Source organism: Bufo bufo, chromosome 4 (genome assembly GCF_905171765.1).
Source record: "Bufo bufo chromosome 4, aBufBuf1.1, whole genome shotgun sequence".
NCBI lineage: Eukaryota > Metazoa > Chordata > Amphibia > Anura > Bufonidae > Bufo > Bufo bufo.
In genome coordinates, this window is record NC_053392.1 from 456,080,765 (window position 1) to 456,099,825 (window position 19,061).

Consider the following 19,061-nt stretch of genomic DNA (forward strand, 5'->3'; position numbering starts at 1 on the left):
ATCTGTGGATGGCACTGTTATGGGGGATCTGTGGATGGCACTGTTATGGGGGATCTGTGGATGGCACTGTTATGGGGGATCTGTGGATGGCACTGTTATGGGGGATCTGTGGATGGCACTGTTATGGGGGATCTGTGGATGGCACTGTTATGGGGGATCTGTGGATGGCACTGTTATGGGGATCTGTGGATGGTGCTGTTATGGGGGATCTGTGGATGGCACTGTTATGGGGATCTGTGGATGGTGCTGTTATGGGGGATCTGTGGATGGCACTGTTATGGGGGATCTGTGGATGGCACTGTTATGGGGGATCTGTGGATGGCACTGTTATGGGGATCTGTGGATGGCACTGTTATGGGGGATCTGTGGATGGCACTGTTATGGGGATCTGTGGATGGCACTGTTATGGGGATTTGTGGATGGCACTGTTATGGGGATCTGTGGATGGTACTGCTATGGGGTGGGATATCTGTGGATGGCATTGTTATGGGGTGGGGGGATCTGAGGATGGCATTGTTATTTGGTGGGGGATCTGTGGATGGTGCTGTTATAGGGGATCTGTGGATGGAACTGTTATGGGGAGGATCTGTGGATGACACTGCTATATGTCATCCACAGATCCCCCTCATAACAGTGTCCCCCAATACACCGGGCCCCGCCGCTCACCGAAGTATTTTTTTATAAACGTGAATCCTTATCCAGTTATTAAGTTGAACTAACGCTGCCCTCTCCCATGTTCCCCTGTATCCCCACAGCACTTACTTAAGCTTCCATAGCAGGCAGAGCAGACGGCAGCAGTAACGTCACTCACTGACGTTGCGCGTCTGCTCCGCCTGCTTCACTCATAAAGTGGGCGGAGCAGGCGCTCTACGTCAGTGAGTGACGTTACTGCTGCCGTCTGCTCTGCCTGCTATGGAAGCTTAAGTAAGTGCTATGGGGATACAGGGGGGACATGGGAACATGGGAGAGGGCAGCGTTAGTTCAAAAAAGTATTCTATTTATGTATCGGGGCGGGGTATCGGCGGCTGAGTACCGCCGAGAAAACTCGGAATCGGTCCCGATACCGATACTAGTATCGGTATCGGGACAACCCTAACGACCACATATGGAGTGTTTCTGTAAACTGCAGAATCAGGCTAATAAATATTAAGTTTTGTTTGGCTGTTAACCCTTGCTTTGTTACTGGAAAAAAAAACAGATTAAAATGGAAAATTTTCCCAAAAATTGCTTTTTTGGCACCGTTTTTATTTAATATTTTTCACTGTGTTCATCTAAGGGGTTAGGTAATGGGGTATTTTTATAGATCAGATTCTTTCGGACGCTGCGATACCTAATATGTCTACTTTTTATTATTTATTTATGTTTTACACTATATTATCTTTATAAACAAAAAAAATACATTTTAGTATCTCCATAGTCTGAGTCAGTTTTTTTTTTTTTTAGTTTTTAGCCGATTATCTTAGGTAGGGGCTCATTTTTTGCGGGATGAGAGGATGGTTTTATTGGCACTATTTTGGGGGGCATATGACTTTTTGATCGCTTGCTATTACACTTTTTGTACTGATTTTAATTTATTTTTTGACAGTGTTCATCTGAGGGGTTAGATCATGGGGTATTTGTATAGAGCAGATTCCTACGGATGTGGCGATACCGAATATGTCTACTTTTTTTTATTTATTTTAGTTTTACTAAATAATATTTTTTTGAAAAAAAAACAAAAAACGTTTTAGTGTCTCAAGTCTGAGAACCATAGTTTTTTATCCAATTGTCAGTGGCTAAATTGGGGAAGGGGAATATAAGTGTGGTACTTCCTGAAGCAACCAATAATGCAGAGGCCCGGATGATCGGGGCACGTGTCACACTGAGTGGTGGTGTCCTTCCGTATCCCCCTCCTGTGACACACTCTGCACCTTTTTTGGTACCGTCCCTTCTTTCCAGTATGGGGGACCACACCTGGAAAATGTTGGCCAGGGACGACTCGGTCGCCTCCAGTTCCCGAGGTACTCCGGCCTGCTCTTTCCCGGTCAGAAAAGATCAGGTCCTTGAGGACTGCCTCATAGAACTGAAGGAATTTCCCTCCGGGACAGCACAAAAGAGTTGAACAAGGCAACCTGCCCTAAGTAGACCGCAACTTTTTTGTACCATGCCCGGGTTTTGCACATGGCATTATATGGCTTGAGGAATTGATCAGAGAGATCAACTCCTCCCATATACCGATTGTAGTCGACAATACAATCGGGCTTGAGGACCGTTGCCACGGTACCTTGCACAGGGACAGGGGTGATGCCGTTACTGTGAATTGTGGACAGTACAAGGACATCCCTCTTGTCCTTATATCTGACCAGCAACAGGTTTCCACTGGTAAGGGCACAGGTCTCACCCCTGGGGATAGGTACCTGGAGTGGGTGGGTAGGGAGGCCGCGTTGATTTTTCCTCACGGTCCCACAAGCGGACGTGGATCTGGCGGCGAGGGACTGGAACAAGGGTATACTAGTATAAAAGTTATCCACGTACAGGTGGTAACCCTTATCTAGCAATGGGTGCATAAGGTCCCACACAAGTTTCCCACTAACACCCAGAGTGAGGTGACATTCTGGGGGTTGAATACGGGAATCTCGCCCCTCGTACACACAAAATTTGTAAGTGTACCCTGAGGTACTCTCACAAAGTTTGTACAGCTTCACGCCATACTTCGCCCGCTTAGAGGGAACATACTGGCAGAAAAGGAGTCTCCCCTTGAAAGCAATGAGAGACTCATCAACCTCGACCTCCCTTCCAGGTACATGGGTCTGCACAAGTTTGGCCCCAAAGTGATCGATGACATGCCTGATTTACTACAGGTGGTTAAAGGCAGGATCACCTTTGTGGGGACATGCTGCATTATCTGCATAATGCATGCATTTCCGGATGTCCTCAAACCGGGAGCGTCAGTTACATTTTCAGTTGAAATTCAACAATTTTTGGGTGTGAAGTTAAACTGCTATACCTAGTAGACAGGTTAAAAAAATAAAAAAATAGTCAGTTACATTTTCTGGTGAAATTCACCAATTTTTGGGTGTGATGTACCACTGCTATACCGAGTAGACAGTTAAAAAAAAAAAAATTGTCTCTTACATTTTTGGGTGTAATATACCCCTCCTCTACCTAGTTGACAGCTCAATAAATTTCAATAATTTTTCTTTAACATTTTTGGGTGACAATAAACAATCTTTTTCTGTCGTAGATCCCTGCTCTACCAAGTAGACAGGTTAATAAATTTCACTTATTTTTCCTTTACATTCTTGGGTTGACATTATACAATTTTAGACGTGAATAAACCCCTGTTTTGCATAGGTGACAGGTAATAACATTTCTGAAATTCTTCTTTAATTGCCACCTCCTTTGATTTAATGCTTAAACTTTAACAAGTTGTACCACATTTGCGCTTCAATAATTTGTCCCACATTTCCGCTTTACTCTTTTGGCTAACATTTGCGCTTCAATACTTTGTCCCACATTTCCTTTTTACTCTTTTGGTCCACATTTGGTCTTCTGTAATTTGTACCACATTTGCGCCTCAATAACTTTTCCCATAATTCCGATTTACTCTTCTGGCCCACATTTGGGCTTCTGTAATTTGTCCCACATTTGCACTCGATCCCGAATTTGTTTTATAAATTTATCTCCCTTAAATTTGGTCTGTTTTTCTCACGCTCCCTCTCCGGCGTGGAACCCTGCTTCGCCGATAACCGTGATCAACATCGTAGGCTCAGAAAAGAACATCGAAAGTTGATAAAGAAGATATCGAAATGGATGGTGGATGTCACTGGGGCACCTCTACATAGGTGACAGGAACATGAATAAAAAAAAATCGTCAATAACATTGTCAGGTGAAATTTTTCAACTTTTGAAACACCTGCTATGCATAGTTGACAGGGAATAAAATTTAATAAATTCTTCATTAATTAATGCGCGGCACATCCTTTCATTCAATGCTTAAACTTTAAAAAGTTGTCCCACTTTTACGCTTTAACAATTTGTCCCATAATTCCACTCTATAATTTTAAATTTGAAAAAATTAATCCTCCCTTGGATGTGATCTCTTTCTCTCACGCTCCCTCTCCGGCGTGGAACCTTCATTCCCGTGATCACCATGGTAGGCGCAGAAAAGAACATCGAAAGTTGATAGAGTAGATATTAAATTGGATCGTGAACATCACAGGGACGTGCAACATGGTGGGGCAGTAAGTGTGCACACGCCTACACGAACTGACTGACAGGGGTCAGCCCCTGCAACTTCTGGGTCTCCAAATTGGGCACATGGCCTGAGCTTGCCCTTTCCCTCTTGGAGGTGCTGGCCTGCCCTGCAGCCAGTGTATTGTCTGAACGTGTGTTTAGCACGACTGCAGGGGGTTATCACAGGTTATTTTCCCAATGTTTTGGGGTGTACCCTAATTTAATAAAATAAAAATAAATTTAAAACCAAAAAGCAGTGTAGGCTACCTCCTCCACCGCCGCTTCCACCTACACCGCCACATCCACCGCCTCCTCAACCTCCTACTCCATATGGACCTCGTCCTCCTAGATCAAGATTATTATTTTTTATTTTTACGTATTTTATGTTAAAGTAATTTCCCTATCCACATTTGTTTGCAGAGCGCTTGCCATGCTCTTAACCACATTTTTATGCCATTTGCAGCCCTCTTGCCCTTTCCATGAAATTTTTACAGCCATTTTAGTGCTCAAAAGTTCAGGTCCCCATTGACTTCAATGGGGTTCGGGGTCAAGTTCGGGTCCCGAATTCGAACTTTTTTCAGAAGTTCGGTTGAACCCGAACATCCAGGTGTCCGCTCAACTCTACTTATGGGGTGATGGTGGTAAGTTGTTAGAGTCAGTAAACTTTTGGATTTTATAGAATGTCAAAGCGATTTATCTGGTATATAGTCTGTAGTTGTTATCTTAAGGGAGTGGGTTTGTCTTTCTGGCATGGTTGCACAATGTCTTGACACAGTTTTAAATATAGTCATTGGACATTGTCTATGTTGGTTTGCCCGACAATCTAATAATCAGGATTAGATCTGATGGTCCGCCATGTTGTCTTATTCAGACATCTTATATTCCTACCACCTTAAAGCTTAGCTAAAGAGTCACCTTGAATACTGATATACTGTTGCTAAGAAAATAGAGGTTGTTAGGTGATCAATTAAAACATATATTTTCTATTTAGGTAGAGCTAGTTATGGGATCATGGAGTCTTAGTGACATGTTTATGTACTCCATAGCTTCTTTCAGATACCTAGATACTGCACTTGATTACTGGACACTTGTCACCTTCTTTATTTTATGGCAAACAAACACTTTCAAGGATAATGGAATCAGAGGACGATAGATAAAAAGTTAAGAATGCATTAGATATTCATTCTCATATGTGTTAGTATAAAGAGGCGTATGTCTTCCTTATTATTATTGCTGTTGGAGGTGCAACTTAGATACGTCAATGGTTATGAATAGTAAAGCATTTGTGAGGTCACGTTATACAACTGATAAAAGCCCTGTGTGCCTGCGCTGTGTCCATGCGCGTGTGCTGATAATTACAGTGCATATGCACGTCAATCGGCGCTCCACACGCTGCCAACATGATGTCCCCCAGCTCCATCCTGTCACCTGCACGTTACACGTATACTGAGAGTCATCCAGCAACTTCACGGTGCACACACACGGTAGATCCAGACTGTGGTTGGCTCATTAGGCGACTTAACGTCATCCCAAAACCAGGCACACAACGTGTACACACCTGTTCCGGGTCACAGTGCGCCCGTCCTGCTGTGCTGCAGACACAGCTCGCCTCTACAATCTAGCTGACCAATCAAAAAAGCTGAAAATGTGATTGATGGCTAAGGAGCCAATAGGAGAACAAAATCGGGAGAGAAAGAAGCACTCTCCGCTAATTGGTGAAAGAGGCGGTAAGGGGGCGTGGTTTTGAATCCCCATCATCGCAAGGGGGTTACCTGGAGCAGAGACCACCTCAGCAGGGGCACAACAGAGGTGGAGGTGGCATGACCACAAGCACCAGAGGTAGCAAGGGCATCTGGAGCAGGGGCACTAATGAGGGGAGGCAACTGAAGGAGGGGCACTAAGGGGGCATCTGGAACTAAAGGGGAGGCACTTGGAGCAGGGGTACTCGGGGAGGGGAGGTCCTGGATGCAGGGAGAGTACGGGCTCTGGGGAACACCTGCAGCAGAAAGGGGGAAGCTGGAGCGGACAGCAGAGCACCTGGAGCAGGGGCAACTGATGGGGGTTACCTGGAAGGACACTAGAGCAGGAGTATTACTACTAGAGGCAGCCCCCTGCATTCAGCACCTGATGCCGCTGCCTCTATACACATAACATCCTCCTCCGAACTCGGGCGGCCTCACGCGGAAGCTCCCGGGCTCTCGAAGAGGAGGGAGCAGCGTGCAGGTCGCAGAGACTGGGATCCGGTGATGGCGCCGCTGCAGGTGCTTAAGCTGTACAGCGACTTTGGAGACATGCACTGCGGCCTGTCAGGTAACGGGAGCCCCGACCCTCCATGCGGACACCTGATGCGGGTTACAGCTGTGTAATAAGTGGCGTTTGGAGCTCCATGTGCTGATTGGTCGGCGTGCCACGCATGCACAGTTTTTCAGCGCACACACGGAGCACGCACACAGGGCTTTTATTATACATTGTGTTTGAGGGAATCAATGGTAAGCAATGAAAAGTGAGACATGCATTTGTATTCAGCCTCCAGTATTCTGATATCCCTAAATAAAATTGCCTTCCGAAGTCATCTCAATAGTAAATAGAGTCCACCTGTGTGTAATTTGTTTTCAGTATAACTACATATGTTCTGTGAAGGCCATGGAGGTTTGTTAGAGAACATTAGTGATTGAATAGCATCATAAAAACAAAGGAACGCACCAGACAGGTCAGGGATAAAGTTGTGGAGAAGTGTAAAGCAGGGTTAGGTTATACAAAAAGAAAATATTCTAAGCTCTGAACATCTCACAGAGCACTGTTCAGTCCATCATCTGAAAACAGAAGGAGTATGGCACAACTGCAAACCTACCAAGACATGGCTGTCAACCTAAACTGAAAGCCCAGGCAAAGAGAGCACTAATTAGAGAAGCAGCCAGAGGCCCATGGTGACTTTGGAGCAGCTGCAGAGCTCCAAAACTCACAATTAGTCATGTACTCCACAAATCTTGCTTTTATGGAAGAATGGCAATTGCGTAATTTGCTAAATCACATCACAGGTTTCCATCAGTGTTCTCCCAGCAATCCTCTGTATACAGATCACTGCTAACAATTAGATCACTGTAGCAGGTAGATTACTGTTATTTTTTTATAAGTATTCAGAAGAATGCTGGGGAAAGGGTGCCATTACAATGCAATTTTTTCGATGGGACAAGCATTGATAAATGCATCAATTGGTGCCCATTTGTATCAGCATATTACAATGGCTGATGCAAAGTATATGGCGAGGAATGATTGCTACCGCAGTTGTTCCTCCCATATTCAGTTGTATTGATTATCGAACACAGTCCCTAAAGGTTGCAGCAGGTTGTTTGCATGTTCTCTTTTAAGATGGGGGTGTGGGGTTTAACCTCTAGAATTCTAGCTTATTTCTCATTTTTTTCTTTTTAACTTTTTCATTTCAAGTCAAATGTACATGCTATTGTAGGTAGATGTCGTTCTTCCAATGTTATAGTTTCATGTTATATGTATGTGTATCTATGTGTATATTTATCCATATGTGTGTGTATATATATATATATATATATATATATACACACATTTTATTAGCCATCTAAACATTTTATAATTCTATCTTCCAGTGTTTCCAAGAGTGAATATATTTTGCTTGCTTGTGACTTGCAGCAACTGCTGATAGCTGTCACCATACACTCGTGCAGTTCATCTGGATCCCAGTATTTTCGCATTGTTGAAGATTTGATAGTGATACTTGGATATTTGAATGAAAGCAAAAACAAAAAATTGCAAAGTAAGAATTTCCAAATAAATGTGTTTAAAGCCTCCTTCACACACGTTATTTCAACATTTTAAGATATTTGTGGAAACTGTATACATTTCGAGTGTTTTTAGTGGCATTTTTATGGTATATTTTATAGCATATTTAGCATCTGGCTGTATATTTCTTGTTAAAAAAAACTAAAAAAAAACAAAACAAAAAACAGCTTGTCCCCCCATTCAAGGGAATTTTTGACTAGTTGACAAATAGGTTTGCAAGGTAATATAAAAAAAAAAAAAATTATTAATACTTTTAAAGGGTCACTGCAGAAAAGTAACTAACTAAAATTTCACTCTTGGGCCAAGGTCATGGAACTATACATATTCCGAAAGTTTCATTTACCTGAACATTGAGGGAATGCACGGCTAAAATCTGCCACTAATCTGCTGCTAAATCCACATTCAAAACTCGCCAACAATTTTCCCATTGACTTTTATGTTCAAAACGCCACCTTGTGTACACAGTGTAATATAGTAGAGGTTTTTCCAATATCTAATATGAAAAATGCTTTAAAATCTGCCACCGATAAAGAATCTGTTTTCAGCTACTAATCTGCTACTGATTTTTCTACACTGATTTTTGCCATGTGAACTTTGCCTCATGTTACAGAAGTCCTCTGCTGTCCCTATAGACCAATGGTTTCCTAACCTACTTCCAAGTAAGAAATATACCCTGCTCAAAGAAATGAAGAGGACACTTAAACAACACAATGTAGCCACAAGTCAATCACACTTCTGTGAAATCAACCTATCCATTTGTGAAGCAACACTGATTGTGAATCAATTTCTCCTGCTGTTGTGCAAATTGAACAGACAACAGGTAGAAATTATCAATTAGCAAGACAACCGCTATAAATGAGTGGGTCTGCAAGTGGTGACCACAGACTATTTCTCTGTTCTCATCCTTTTTGGCTGTTGTTTTGGTTACTTTTGTATTTTGTCACTGTTCTCACCCCTAGAGGTAGCAGGAGGTAGTGTCTACAACCCACAGAAGTAGATCAGGTAGTGCAGTTCATCCAGGATGGCACATAAATGCGAGCTGTGGCAAGAAGGTTAGCTGTGTCTGTCAGCACAGTGTCCAGAGCATGGAGCAGATACCAGGAGACAGGCCAACAACCCAGCAGCAGGACTGCAACCTCCTCCTTTGTGCAAGGAGGAACAGGACGAACAGTGCCGGAGCCCTGCAAAATGACCTCCAGCAGGCCACTAATATCTATGCATCTGCTCAAACTGTCAGAAACAGACTCCATGAGGGTGGTGTGAGGGCTTGACGTCCACAAGTCGGTGTTGTGCTTATAGCCCAACACCGTGCAGGGCAATTGGCATTTGCCAGAGAACACCAAGATTGGTAGATTCGACATTGGCGCCCTATGCTCTTAACGGATGAGAGCAGGTTCGCGCTGAGCACTTGTGATAGACGTGACAGAGTCCAGAGACGCTGTGGAGAACGTTCTACTGCCTGCAACATCCTCCAGCATGACCAGTTTGGCAGTGGGCCAGTATTTGTGTGGGGAGACATTTCTTTGGATAGCCGCACAGCCCTCCATGTGCTGGCCAGAGGTACCCTGACTGCCATTAGTTACCGGGATAAGATCCTCAGACCCATTGTGAGACCATATGCAGGTGCAGTGGGCCCTGGGTTCGTTATGATGCTTGATAATGCTAGGCCTCATGTGGCTGAAGTGTGTCAGTCATTTCTGCGTGATGAACGCATTGATGCTATGGACTGCCCGTTCCCCAGGCCTAAATCCAATCGATCACATTTGGGACATAATGTCTTGTTCTATCCACCAATGCCACATTGCACCACAGACTGTCCAGAAGTTGACTGATGCTTTAATCCAGGTCTAGGAGGAAATTCCTCATCTACCGCCTCATCAGGAGCATGCCCATGCGTTGTAGGGAGGTCATACAGGCACATGGAGGCCACACACACTACTGAGCCTTATTTCCTTGTCTTGAGGCATTTACACTGAAGTTGGGTCAGCCTGAAATTTGATTTTCCACTTTGATTTTGAGTATCATTGCAAATCCAGACCTCCAATCCAGATATTCATTTTGATTTACATTGATCATTTTTATGTTTTATTTTGTCTCAACGCATTGCAAATATGTAATGAATAAAATTTGCAACTGGAATATTTCATTCATTGAGATCTAGGAAGTGGTATTTTAGTGTTCCCTTGAATTTTTTTTAGCAGTGTTTTTAAACAGCATCACATAATGTTGCAAACATATTTGGCACTTAGCAGGACACCTTTTATGGCCATTGCACCATCTGCTAATACATTTCTGGAGTTTCTACCATTACAACTGGTTGGTTCCCTGCACCGTGGGATGTTCCTCTGCTGAACCTTTTATGATGAGGCTTGGATAAAGTTAGGGTTTATAACATACTTTAATAACATTCTTTAAGTAAAAATCAAGCCTTTTAAGCCTTACCTCTTGGATCACACAAGAAAACTCCCAAAATTCTAAGGAATGTCTACTTACAGATGATGTTGCATGAGCCACACCCCTTTAGTGGCTCAATTTTTGTGATTGTCTAGTCAAATATTGTATGATGACCTTATTTTTTGGTCACCATGATACACCATTCTGCTAGTTTTAGATTTTCACCACGGTGGGAGGGGAATTGTTATGTGCACTTGTGTGTATGTGGTTAACTCAGTGCTTCTCAATTCTTTGCTGTCATGCCCCCCCCTAGGAAGAAGAAAACATTTTGCGCCCCCCGCGCAACTGTAAATAGTATCATTTGTCTATAAAATTGTTATAAGTACACCTCTGCATAACACTGTATCCTTATTAACGTATAAGAGAATAAAAAAAGAAAGAAATGTGTATCGGACACACTTATGGGGGGATCTGTGGATGACGGACACTTATGGGGGGATCTGTGGATGACGGACACTTATGGGGGGATCTGTGGATGACGGACACTTATGGGGGGATCTGTGGATGACGGACACTTATGGGGGGATCTGTGGATGACGGACACTTATGGGGGGATCTGTGGATGACGGACACTTATGGGGGGGATCTGTGGATGACGGACACTTATGGGGGGGATCTGTGGCTGGCACTGTTGCAGGCGGATCTGTGGCTGGCACTGTTATATAACAGTGCCATCCACAGTGCCCCCCCAGCCCATAACTGTGCCATCCACAGATTCCGTGTGCCCGCCGCCGCAGTTTAAAGTTATTAAACATGCCCTCCTCACTCCTAATGGTACCGTATATCCGAATTTCTTCTGTATAATGCCGGCAGGCGGGCCGGGCGCGTCCCTCAGTGACGTCACTTGTCTGCGCCGCCTGCTTCATTCATAAAGCAGGCGGCGCAGGCATGTGACATCACTGAGGGACGCGCCGGCCGCCCGGCCTGCCTGCCGGCATTATACAGAAGAAATTCGCACACCCCAAAGGCCGGCCCTGAACGAGCCCCCCATTACGGAGCCTGGCGCCCCCCCTGGGGGGCGCGCCCCACTATTTGAGAAGCACTGGGTTAACTGGATTAATGAAAGAAAACAGAGGGTGGTTATTAACATTACATACTTTGCTTGGGTCATCGTCTCTAGTAGAGTGCCTCAGGAGTCAGCATTGTGACCTATTCTATTCAATATATAAATGATCTTGTAGAAGGGCAGCACAGTAAAATATACATTTTTTAGGCAATATTAAACCGTGTAAAGTAATTAACACAAAAGAGAACAGTATAATGCTACAGAAAGATAGATCTGTATAGGTCAAAGGTTTGGGCAGAAAAGAGGCAAATTAGGTTTAACACTGATAAATGTTTGGTTATGGAAAGGGGAAATACATGTCACCAGCGCATGCTAAATGCTATGACACTGGCATGGAAAAGGACTTAGAAATTTTATTTGACCATGAACTTAACTGTGCCAACCTGTGTCAGGTAGCCCCTGTCAAGGCCAATAAAATTATGGGTTGCATCAAAAGGAGATAGATGCACATGATATGAACATACACTCACCTAAAGAATTATTAGGAACACCTGTTCTATTTCTCATTAATGCAATTATCTAGTCAACCAATCACATGGCAGTTGCTTCAATGCATTTAGGGGTGTGGTCCTGGTCAAGACAATCTCCTGAACTCCAAACTGAATGTCAGAATGGGAAAGAAAGGTGATTTAAGCAATTTTGAGCTTGGCATGGTTGTTGGTGCCAGACGGGCCGGTCTGAGTATTTCACAATCTGCTCAGTTACTGGGATTTTCACGCACAACCATTTCTAGGGTTTACAAAGAATGGTGTGAAAAGGGAAAAACATCCAGTATGCGGCAGTCCTGTGGGCAAAAATGCCTTGTGGATGCTAGAGGTCAGAGGAGAATGGGCCAACTGATTCAAGCTGATAGAAGAGCAACGTTGACTGAAATAACCACTCGTTACAACCGAGGTATGCAGCAAAGCATTTGTGAAGCCACAACACGCACAACCTTGAGGCGGATGGGCTACAACAGCAGAAGACCCCACCGGGTACCACTCATCTCCACTACAAATAGGAAAAAGAGGCTACAATTTGCACCAGCTCACCAAAATTGGACTGTTGAAGACTGGAAAAATGTTGCCTGGTCTAATGAGTCTCGATTTCTGTTGAGACATTCAAATGGTAGAGTCCGAATTTGCGTAAACTGAATGAGAACATGTATCCATCCTCTGATGGCTACTTCCAGCAGGATAATGCACCATGTCACAAAGCTCTAATCATTTCAAATTGGTTTCTTGAACATGACAATGAGTTCACTGTACTAAAATGGCCCCCACAGTCACCAGATCTCAACCCAATAGAGCATCTTTGGGATGTGGCGGAACGGGAGCTTTGTGCCCTGGATGTGCATCCCTCAAATCTCCATCAACTGCAAGATGCTATCCTATCAATATGGGCCAACATTTTTAAAGAATGCTATAAGCACCTTGTTGAATCAATGCCACGTAGAATTAAGGCAGTTCTGAAGGCAAAAGGGGGTCCAACACCGTATTAGTATGGTGTTCCTAATAATTCTTTAGGTGAGTGTAGTTCTGCCACTTTACAAATCATTGGTCAGACCGCATATGGATTATTGTGTACAATTCTGCACTCCTGTGCACAAGACAGACCTAGCAGAGCTAGAGAGGTTTCAGAGGAGGGTAACTAAAATAATGGGTGGACTACAGTACCCCCAAGGATTATGAAAATAAAGGTTATTTAGTTAAGAAAAAAAGATGACTAATAGTTATGTACAGGGCCGTCTTTAACAAGGGGCAAAAGGGGCAGCTTCCCCGGGCCCAGTTGCTCCTGGGGGCCCAAGGCAGCTGCCTCTTGAGCCCTGCTAGCCACTGCCCCGGGTGTCAGGCTGTCAGCTACACAGGGGGTGCTGCCATGCCATGTCATGCCTGCCGGCACTCCAGGCAGTGTACTGTGAGAGCTGTGATTCTCTAGGACCTTAGATGACATCATCACCATGTGACCAGTAACCTAGAAATATTTCTGGTCACATGGCTATGAAGTCATCAAGGTCCTACCAGCAGTGTTGCTGTAGAAGTTTGCCTTAACTGTGGAGCTTTTTTTGTGAAGATTACATCAGAAAAAGGTGACGGGGGCTGTTATGCTAATATACTGTAAACTACTGAATACTGTGGGAGTCTGTATACTGTGGGGGCCTGTATACTGTGGGGGCCTGTATAGTGTGGGGGGCTGTACTGCTGTACTGTATAGTGTGGGGGGCTGTATACTGTGGGTGCTGTATATTGTGGAGTGCTATACTGCTGTACTGTATTCTGTGGGGGGCTGTGTACTGTATACTGTGGGTGCTGTATATTGTGGAGTGCTATACTGCTGTACTGTATACTGTGGGGGACTGTATACCGTGGGTGCTGTATATTGTGGAGTTCTATACTGCTGTACTGTATAGTGTGGGGGCTGTATAGTGTGGGGTGCTGTATCGTGTATAGTTTGGGGTGCTGTATACGGTGAGGTGCTATACTGCTCTACTGTATACTGTGAAGTGTTGTATACTGTGGGGTGCTGTATACTGTGGGCTGCTATACTGCTCTACTGTATACTGTAGGGTACTGTATAGTGTGGGATGTTATACTGCCTACTGTGGGTTGCTGTATACTATAGGGTGCTATACTGCATACTGTGGGGTGCTGGGGTGCACTGTAACGCTAGAGTGAGCCGAGCCCCGGTCTCCTTCCTGCAGAGCGGTGCCCACTTCCAGCCTGAGCCCAGAGCACTGATCCTGAGCCGCTGGAGTCATTCACTGTACTCTACCAGATGTGTGGATTTTTTGTGTGTGTGTTGTGGTGGAGGGCGTGATTGCCTGCTAAGGTGTGGGAAGGCGGGATCTAGGGGGCCCAAGTAAATTTTTGCCCAGGTTCCAATCAATATTAAAGACTGCCCTGGTTATGTACAAATATATCAGGGGTCAGTACAGAGATCTCTAACCTTGATGTATATACCCAGGATTGTGACCGTGACAAAGGGACATCCACTACGACTAGAGGAAAGAAGGTTTCTACACAAACAGAAGATAATTTTACTAAAAGAGCAGTGAGACTGTGGAACTCCCTGCCTGAGGAGATGGTGATGGTGAACTTGGTAAAAAATTTCAAGAGATACCTAGATGTATTTCTAGAATACATTTCTACAGTATTTGTGAAAATGCTAAGTTTGTTTAAATGCTGCTCTGGTGATCGTGTATCATGAGTGGACAAATGGCACCATTGTGAATAAGTTACATGTAAACTATGGAGCACCATGTGCCATTAATGTGAGGGGCTACATAGGTGTGAGAGAGCGGAACAACATGCTACAGTACAACAGCTCGCCACCAAAATGAACTGAAGGGCTATTAGACATGTGTCTAAAACAGTTCAGCTAACCCTACTGTGTACGGGGCTCTGAAGCAGACAGAGGGTCACTTCACCACTGCTAACGAGGTTACATCAGCAGAAAAAAAAAAATGTATATTTTTTTTGCAGTATTGGAATTAGATCTCAGCTGCTTGGCAAAGGTTTGCCTTCTCTGAGGGGTCACATTTACTGCTTCATTGAATGGTTAGATGTTGGTGTGTCAGGCGAGAAAACAAATGCCCTGTATCCACTAGCTGGTGTTTGGCAGTGTTATGATCTGGGGAATTTATTTATGGCATTCTTTGGGCCCAGTAATCCATGCTGAAGGCATTCAACTGATTTGGGTATTAATCCTTCCTTGGTCAAACTTCAAAGATTTGGCAATAAAAAAACAGGGGGAGGAAGGGAAGAGGAGGGGAACATGGAAGTTATATACAATAAAGTTGCTTACTGTGGGACTAATGGATGTGGAAGGAATTCAGCAATAGAAAATGCAATACATTTTAAAATAAAAAGCCACATTTTGCATTAAAAAGTTGATGCAAGAAACAAAACATATTCCATAGGACCATACTCCAAGTAAAATTAGAAAATATATCAAATATATAAATCCATTTTATCTACAAAGTATTCAACGTTATAGGAATAAATAAATAAATAATAGGGGCATATTCTTTAACAATTTAATTAAAATTAAATCACAACTAATATTATAGTACCCTAGATCAGTGGTCCCCAACCTTTTTTGCACCAAGGACCAGTTTCATGCAAGACAATTTTCCCAGGGACCGGGTGGGGTGGGAATGGGGCGGGGCTTAGGGGGTAGGTACTAGATAATGACTATATAAACTGACTATGGTCTCTGCTGCACTGTAACGTATTTTTCACCCTATAAGATGCACCTAGGTTTTAGAGGAGAACAATAATAATAAAAAAAAAAATTCATTACACCTTAGGTCAGACCCCCAATGTTAATCAGACCTCAGATCAGACCCCCAATGGCTCAGATCAACCCCCAAACCTTTAGCCATCTATCAGCTCCTTATGTCAGCCATAAGCCCCCCATGTCAGCCATAAGCCCCCCATGTCAGCCATAAGCCCCCCATGTCAGCCATAAGCCCCCCATGTCAGCCATAAGCTCCCCATGTCAGCCATAAGCCCCCCCCATGTCAGCCCCCAGATCAACCACCAGCCCCTCATGTCAGCCATAAGTCAGCCATAAGCCCCCCATGTCAGCCCCCAGGTCAGCCATCAGCCCCCAGTGCAAATAAAAAAAACACTTACCTCTCCTGCTCCTGGTCACCATAGCGATCCTCTTTATTCTGCTGTCGGCTGTGTATAGTGGCGCACAGTGTGAGGTCACAGAGCGACCTCACGCTGTGCGCAGCCCTGCACAGCCGATAGCCGAGCCGTGGACCAGGAAGCGGTGAGTACAGATCCTTCACCGCTTCCTGATCCTTCTGTACTAATGAAGCGCTTCCATAAAGACTGCCCTGATCACCGCGGCCCGGCAAACCATCTTCCAGGGCCCGGTCCTGGGCCGCGACCCGGCGGTTGGGAACCACTGCCCTAGATTGTCCAGACTACACAACTTTCCCTGCAACGGATGCTTAATGAATAAATTTCAATGTGGTGGTAAAAAGAGACGAACACTGACATATATGAATGCTATGAAAGATGATAAAAAATAAAAATATATATATATATATATTTTTTTTTTTTACCTCCAATCCCTTCTTATTGGTTTAGTGGTAAGAGGACTATAGATAGCTCTTAGTCAATTTTAGGATATGTTTAAATTGTTCTTTACTATCATTTTCCTGCTATAAAGTTCTCTTTTAAACATGTGGTGTTTATGCAAAATAAAGTTGCAGTTTTTTTTCTTATTTTTCTATGTATATATTTATTTTTCCAGATATGGCTGTTGTAATGCAGTTCAAAATATTATACTCTGCTGTTGAGTTCATAAAAACAACTTCAAACCAAGACACTCAAGCTGTTTATACCACTTATCATTCCCATCAGTCTTCTTATGCAAAATACCCTAAAAGAAAAAATACTGCAGGTAAGTAGTAACCAGTCATTGGTTAAAAACAATAAATATTATTACATATAATATTTTTTTTTTTGGCCTAATCATTAAAGTGAATCTGTCACTGGTTACAATTCACTTTAATATTAAAGGGGTTTTGCCATCTCAGACAATGGGGGCATATCGCTAGGATATGCCCCCATTGTCTGATAGGTGCTGGTCCCACATCTGGAACCCGCACCTACGAGAACGGAGTGGGGAAACGAAAGGAGGGCGCACTACGCATGCGCAGCCGCCCTCCATTTATTTCTATAGCGCTGGATCGGCTATTTCCGTATGCCCTATAGAAATCAATGGGAGCAGGGGTCGTGCGTGCGCGGTGCACTCCCATCCACTTGGATGGAAGCGGCGGGGCGCAGCACAGCACTTGGTGGTGGACGGACCCGGGGAAACCCGGGGTCCTCCAGCCACAGCTCTCCCCGCTCCATTATCCTTGTAGGTGCAGGTCCCAGAGGTGGACCCACACCTATCAGACAATGGAGGCATATCCTAGCGATATGCCCCCATTGAATGTGATGGGAATACCCCTTTAAGGCCTCAGTGGGTAGTTTTTCTGCTGCAAATTTAAATTTCATTTGTTTAAACCCTTCCCCCCACAGTCATTATTCATTCAGCATTCTAATCTTTTTTTTACTCCCTACCTGTTTTATTTTTCACTTAGTTGTATGACGGCTTATAGTTTTTCAGGATGAGTTGGACTTTCTAATATTCTACAATGCATTGGGAAGCTGGAAAAGAATATATTAATAGAGTGGTAAAAACACAATTTTGCCATTTGTTTAAAAATTTTGTTTTTATGGCTTTCTCTCTATGGTAAAAATGGCACATTACCTTTGTTTTACAGGTCAGTGCCATTGCAGGGATACTAATTTTATATACTTTTCTCTTATAATGTAGTACTTAATAGGACATACCGTATGTGTGTGTGTGTGTATATATATATATATATATATATATATATACATATAGAGTTTGGAAAACGAGGAAGCAGCACACTGTAGAAGCGTGGGGTGCACGTCCGGCCAGTGAGGACCACCACCTAGGTCCAATGAACTAGAGATAAAAAATCAGCCAGCAGCACTCCAATATTGCAAGGAAAATCGTGTGGTTTATTGACCCAAAATCAAGCGACGTTTCGACAGGCTTGATAAAGACAGCAACAAGCTGTCGAAACGTCGCTTGATTTTGGGTCAATAAACCACACGATTTTCCTTGCAATATTGGAGTGCTGCTGGCTGATTTTTTATCTCTCTCTCTATATATATATATATATATATATATATATATATATATATATACTCAAAGAATTATTAGGAACACCTGTTCTATTTCTCATTAATGAAATTATCTAGTCAACCGATCACATGGCAGTTGCTTCAATGCATTTAGGGGTGTGGTCCTGGTCAAGACAATCTCCTGAACTCCAAATTGAATGTCAGAATGGGAAAGAAAGGTGATTTAAGCAATTTTGAGCGTGGCATGGTTGTTGGTGCCAGACGGGCCGGTCTGAGTATTTCACAATCTGCTCAGTTACTGGGATTTTCACGCACAACCATTTCTAGGGTTTACAAAGAATGGTGTGAAAAGGGAAAAACATCCAGTATGCGGCAGTCCTGTGGGCAAAAATGCCTTGTGGATGCTAGAGGTCAGAGGAGAATGGGCCAACTGATTCAAGCTGATAGAAGAGCAACGTTGACTGAAATAACCACTCGTTACAACCGAGGTATGCAGCAAAGCATTTGTGAAGCCACAACACGCACAACCTTGAGGCGGATGGGCTACAACAGCAGAAGACCCCACCGGGTACCACTCATCTCCACTACAAATGGGAAAAAGAGGCTACAATTTGCACGAGCTCACCAAAATTGGACTGTTGAAGACTGGAAAAATGTTGCCTGGTCTGATGAGTCTCGATTTCTGTTGAGACATTCAAATGGTAGAGTCTGAATTTGGCGTAAACAGAATGAGAACATGTATCCATCCTCTGATGGCTACTTCCAGCAGGATAATGCACCATGTCACAAAGCTCGAATCATTTCAAATTGGTTTCTTGAACATGACAATGAGTTCACTGTACTAAAATGGCCCC

The 19,061-nt window shown here is 43.7% G+C and overlaps 1 protein-coding gene across 2 annotated transcripts in view; it reads left to right on the forward strand.

Annotated features, from left to right (window-relative positions):
* LYST (lysosomal trafficking regulator) overlaps positions 1 to 19,061 on the forward strand; it is a 736,927-nt gene that overhangs the window by 379,734 nt on the left and 338,132 nt on the right. For both annotated transcript variants that reach the window (XM_040429442.1, XM_040429443.1), the window contains 2 exons: positions 7,836 to 8,002; positions 16,796 to 16,945. In XM_040429442.1, coding sequence (XP_040285376.1) covers positions 7,836 to 8,002; positions 16,796 to 16,945 — 317 coding nt within the window. The remainder of the gene's footprint in view (positions 1 to 7,835; positions 8,003 to 16,795; positions 16,946 to 19,061) is intronic.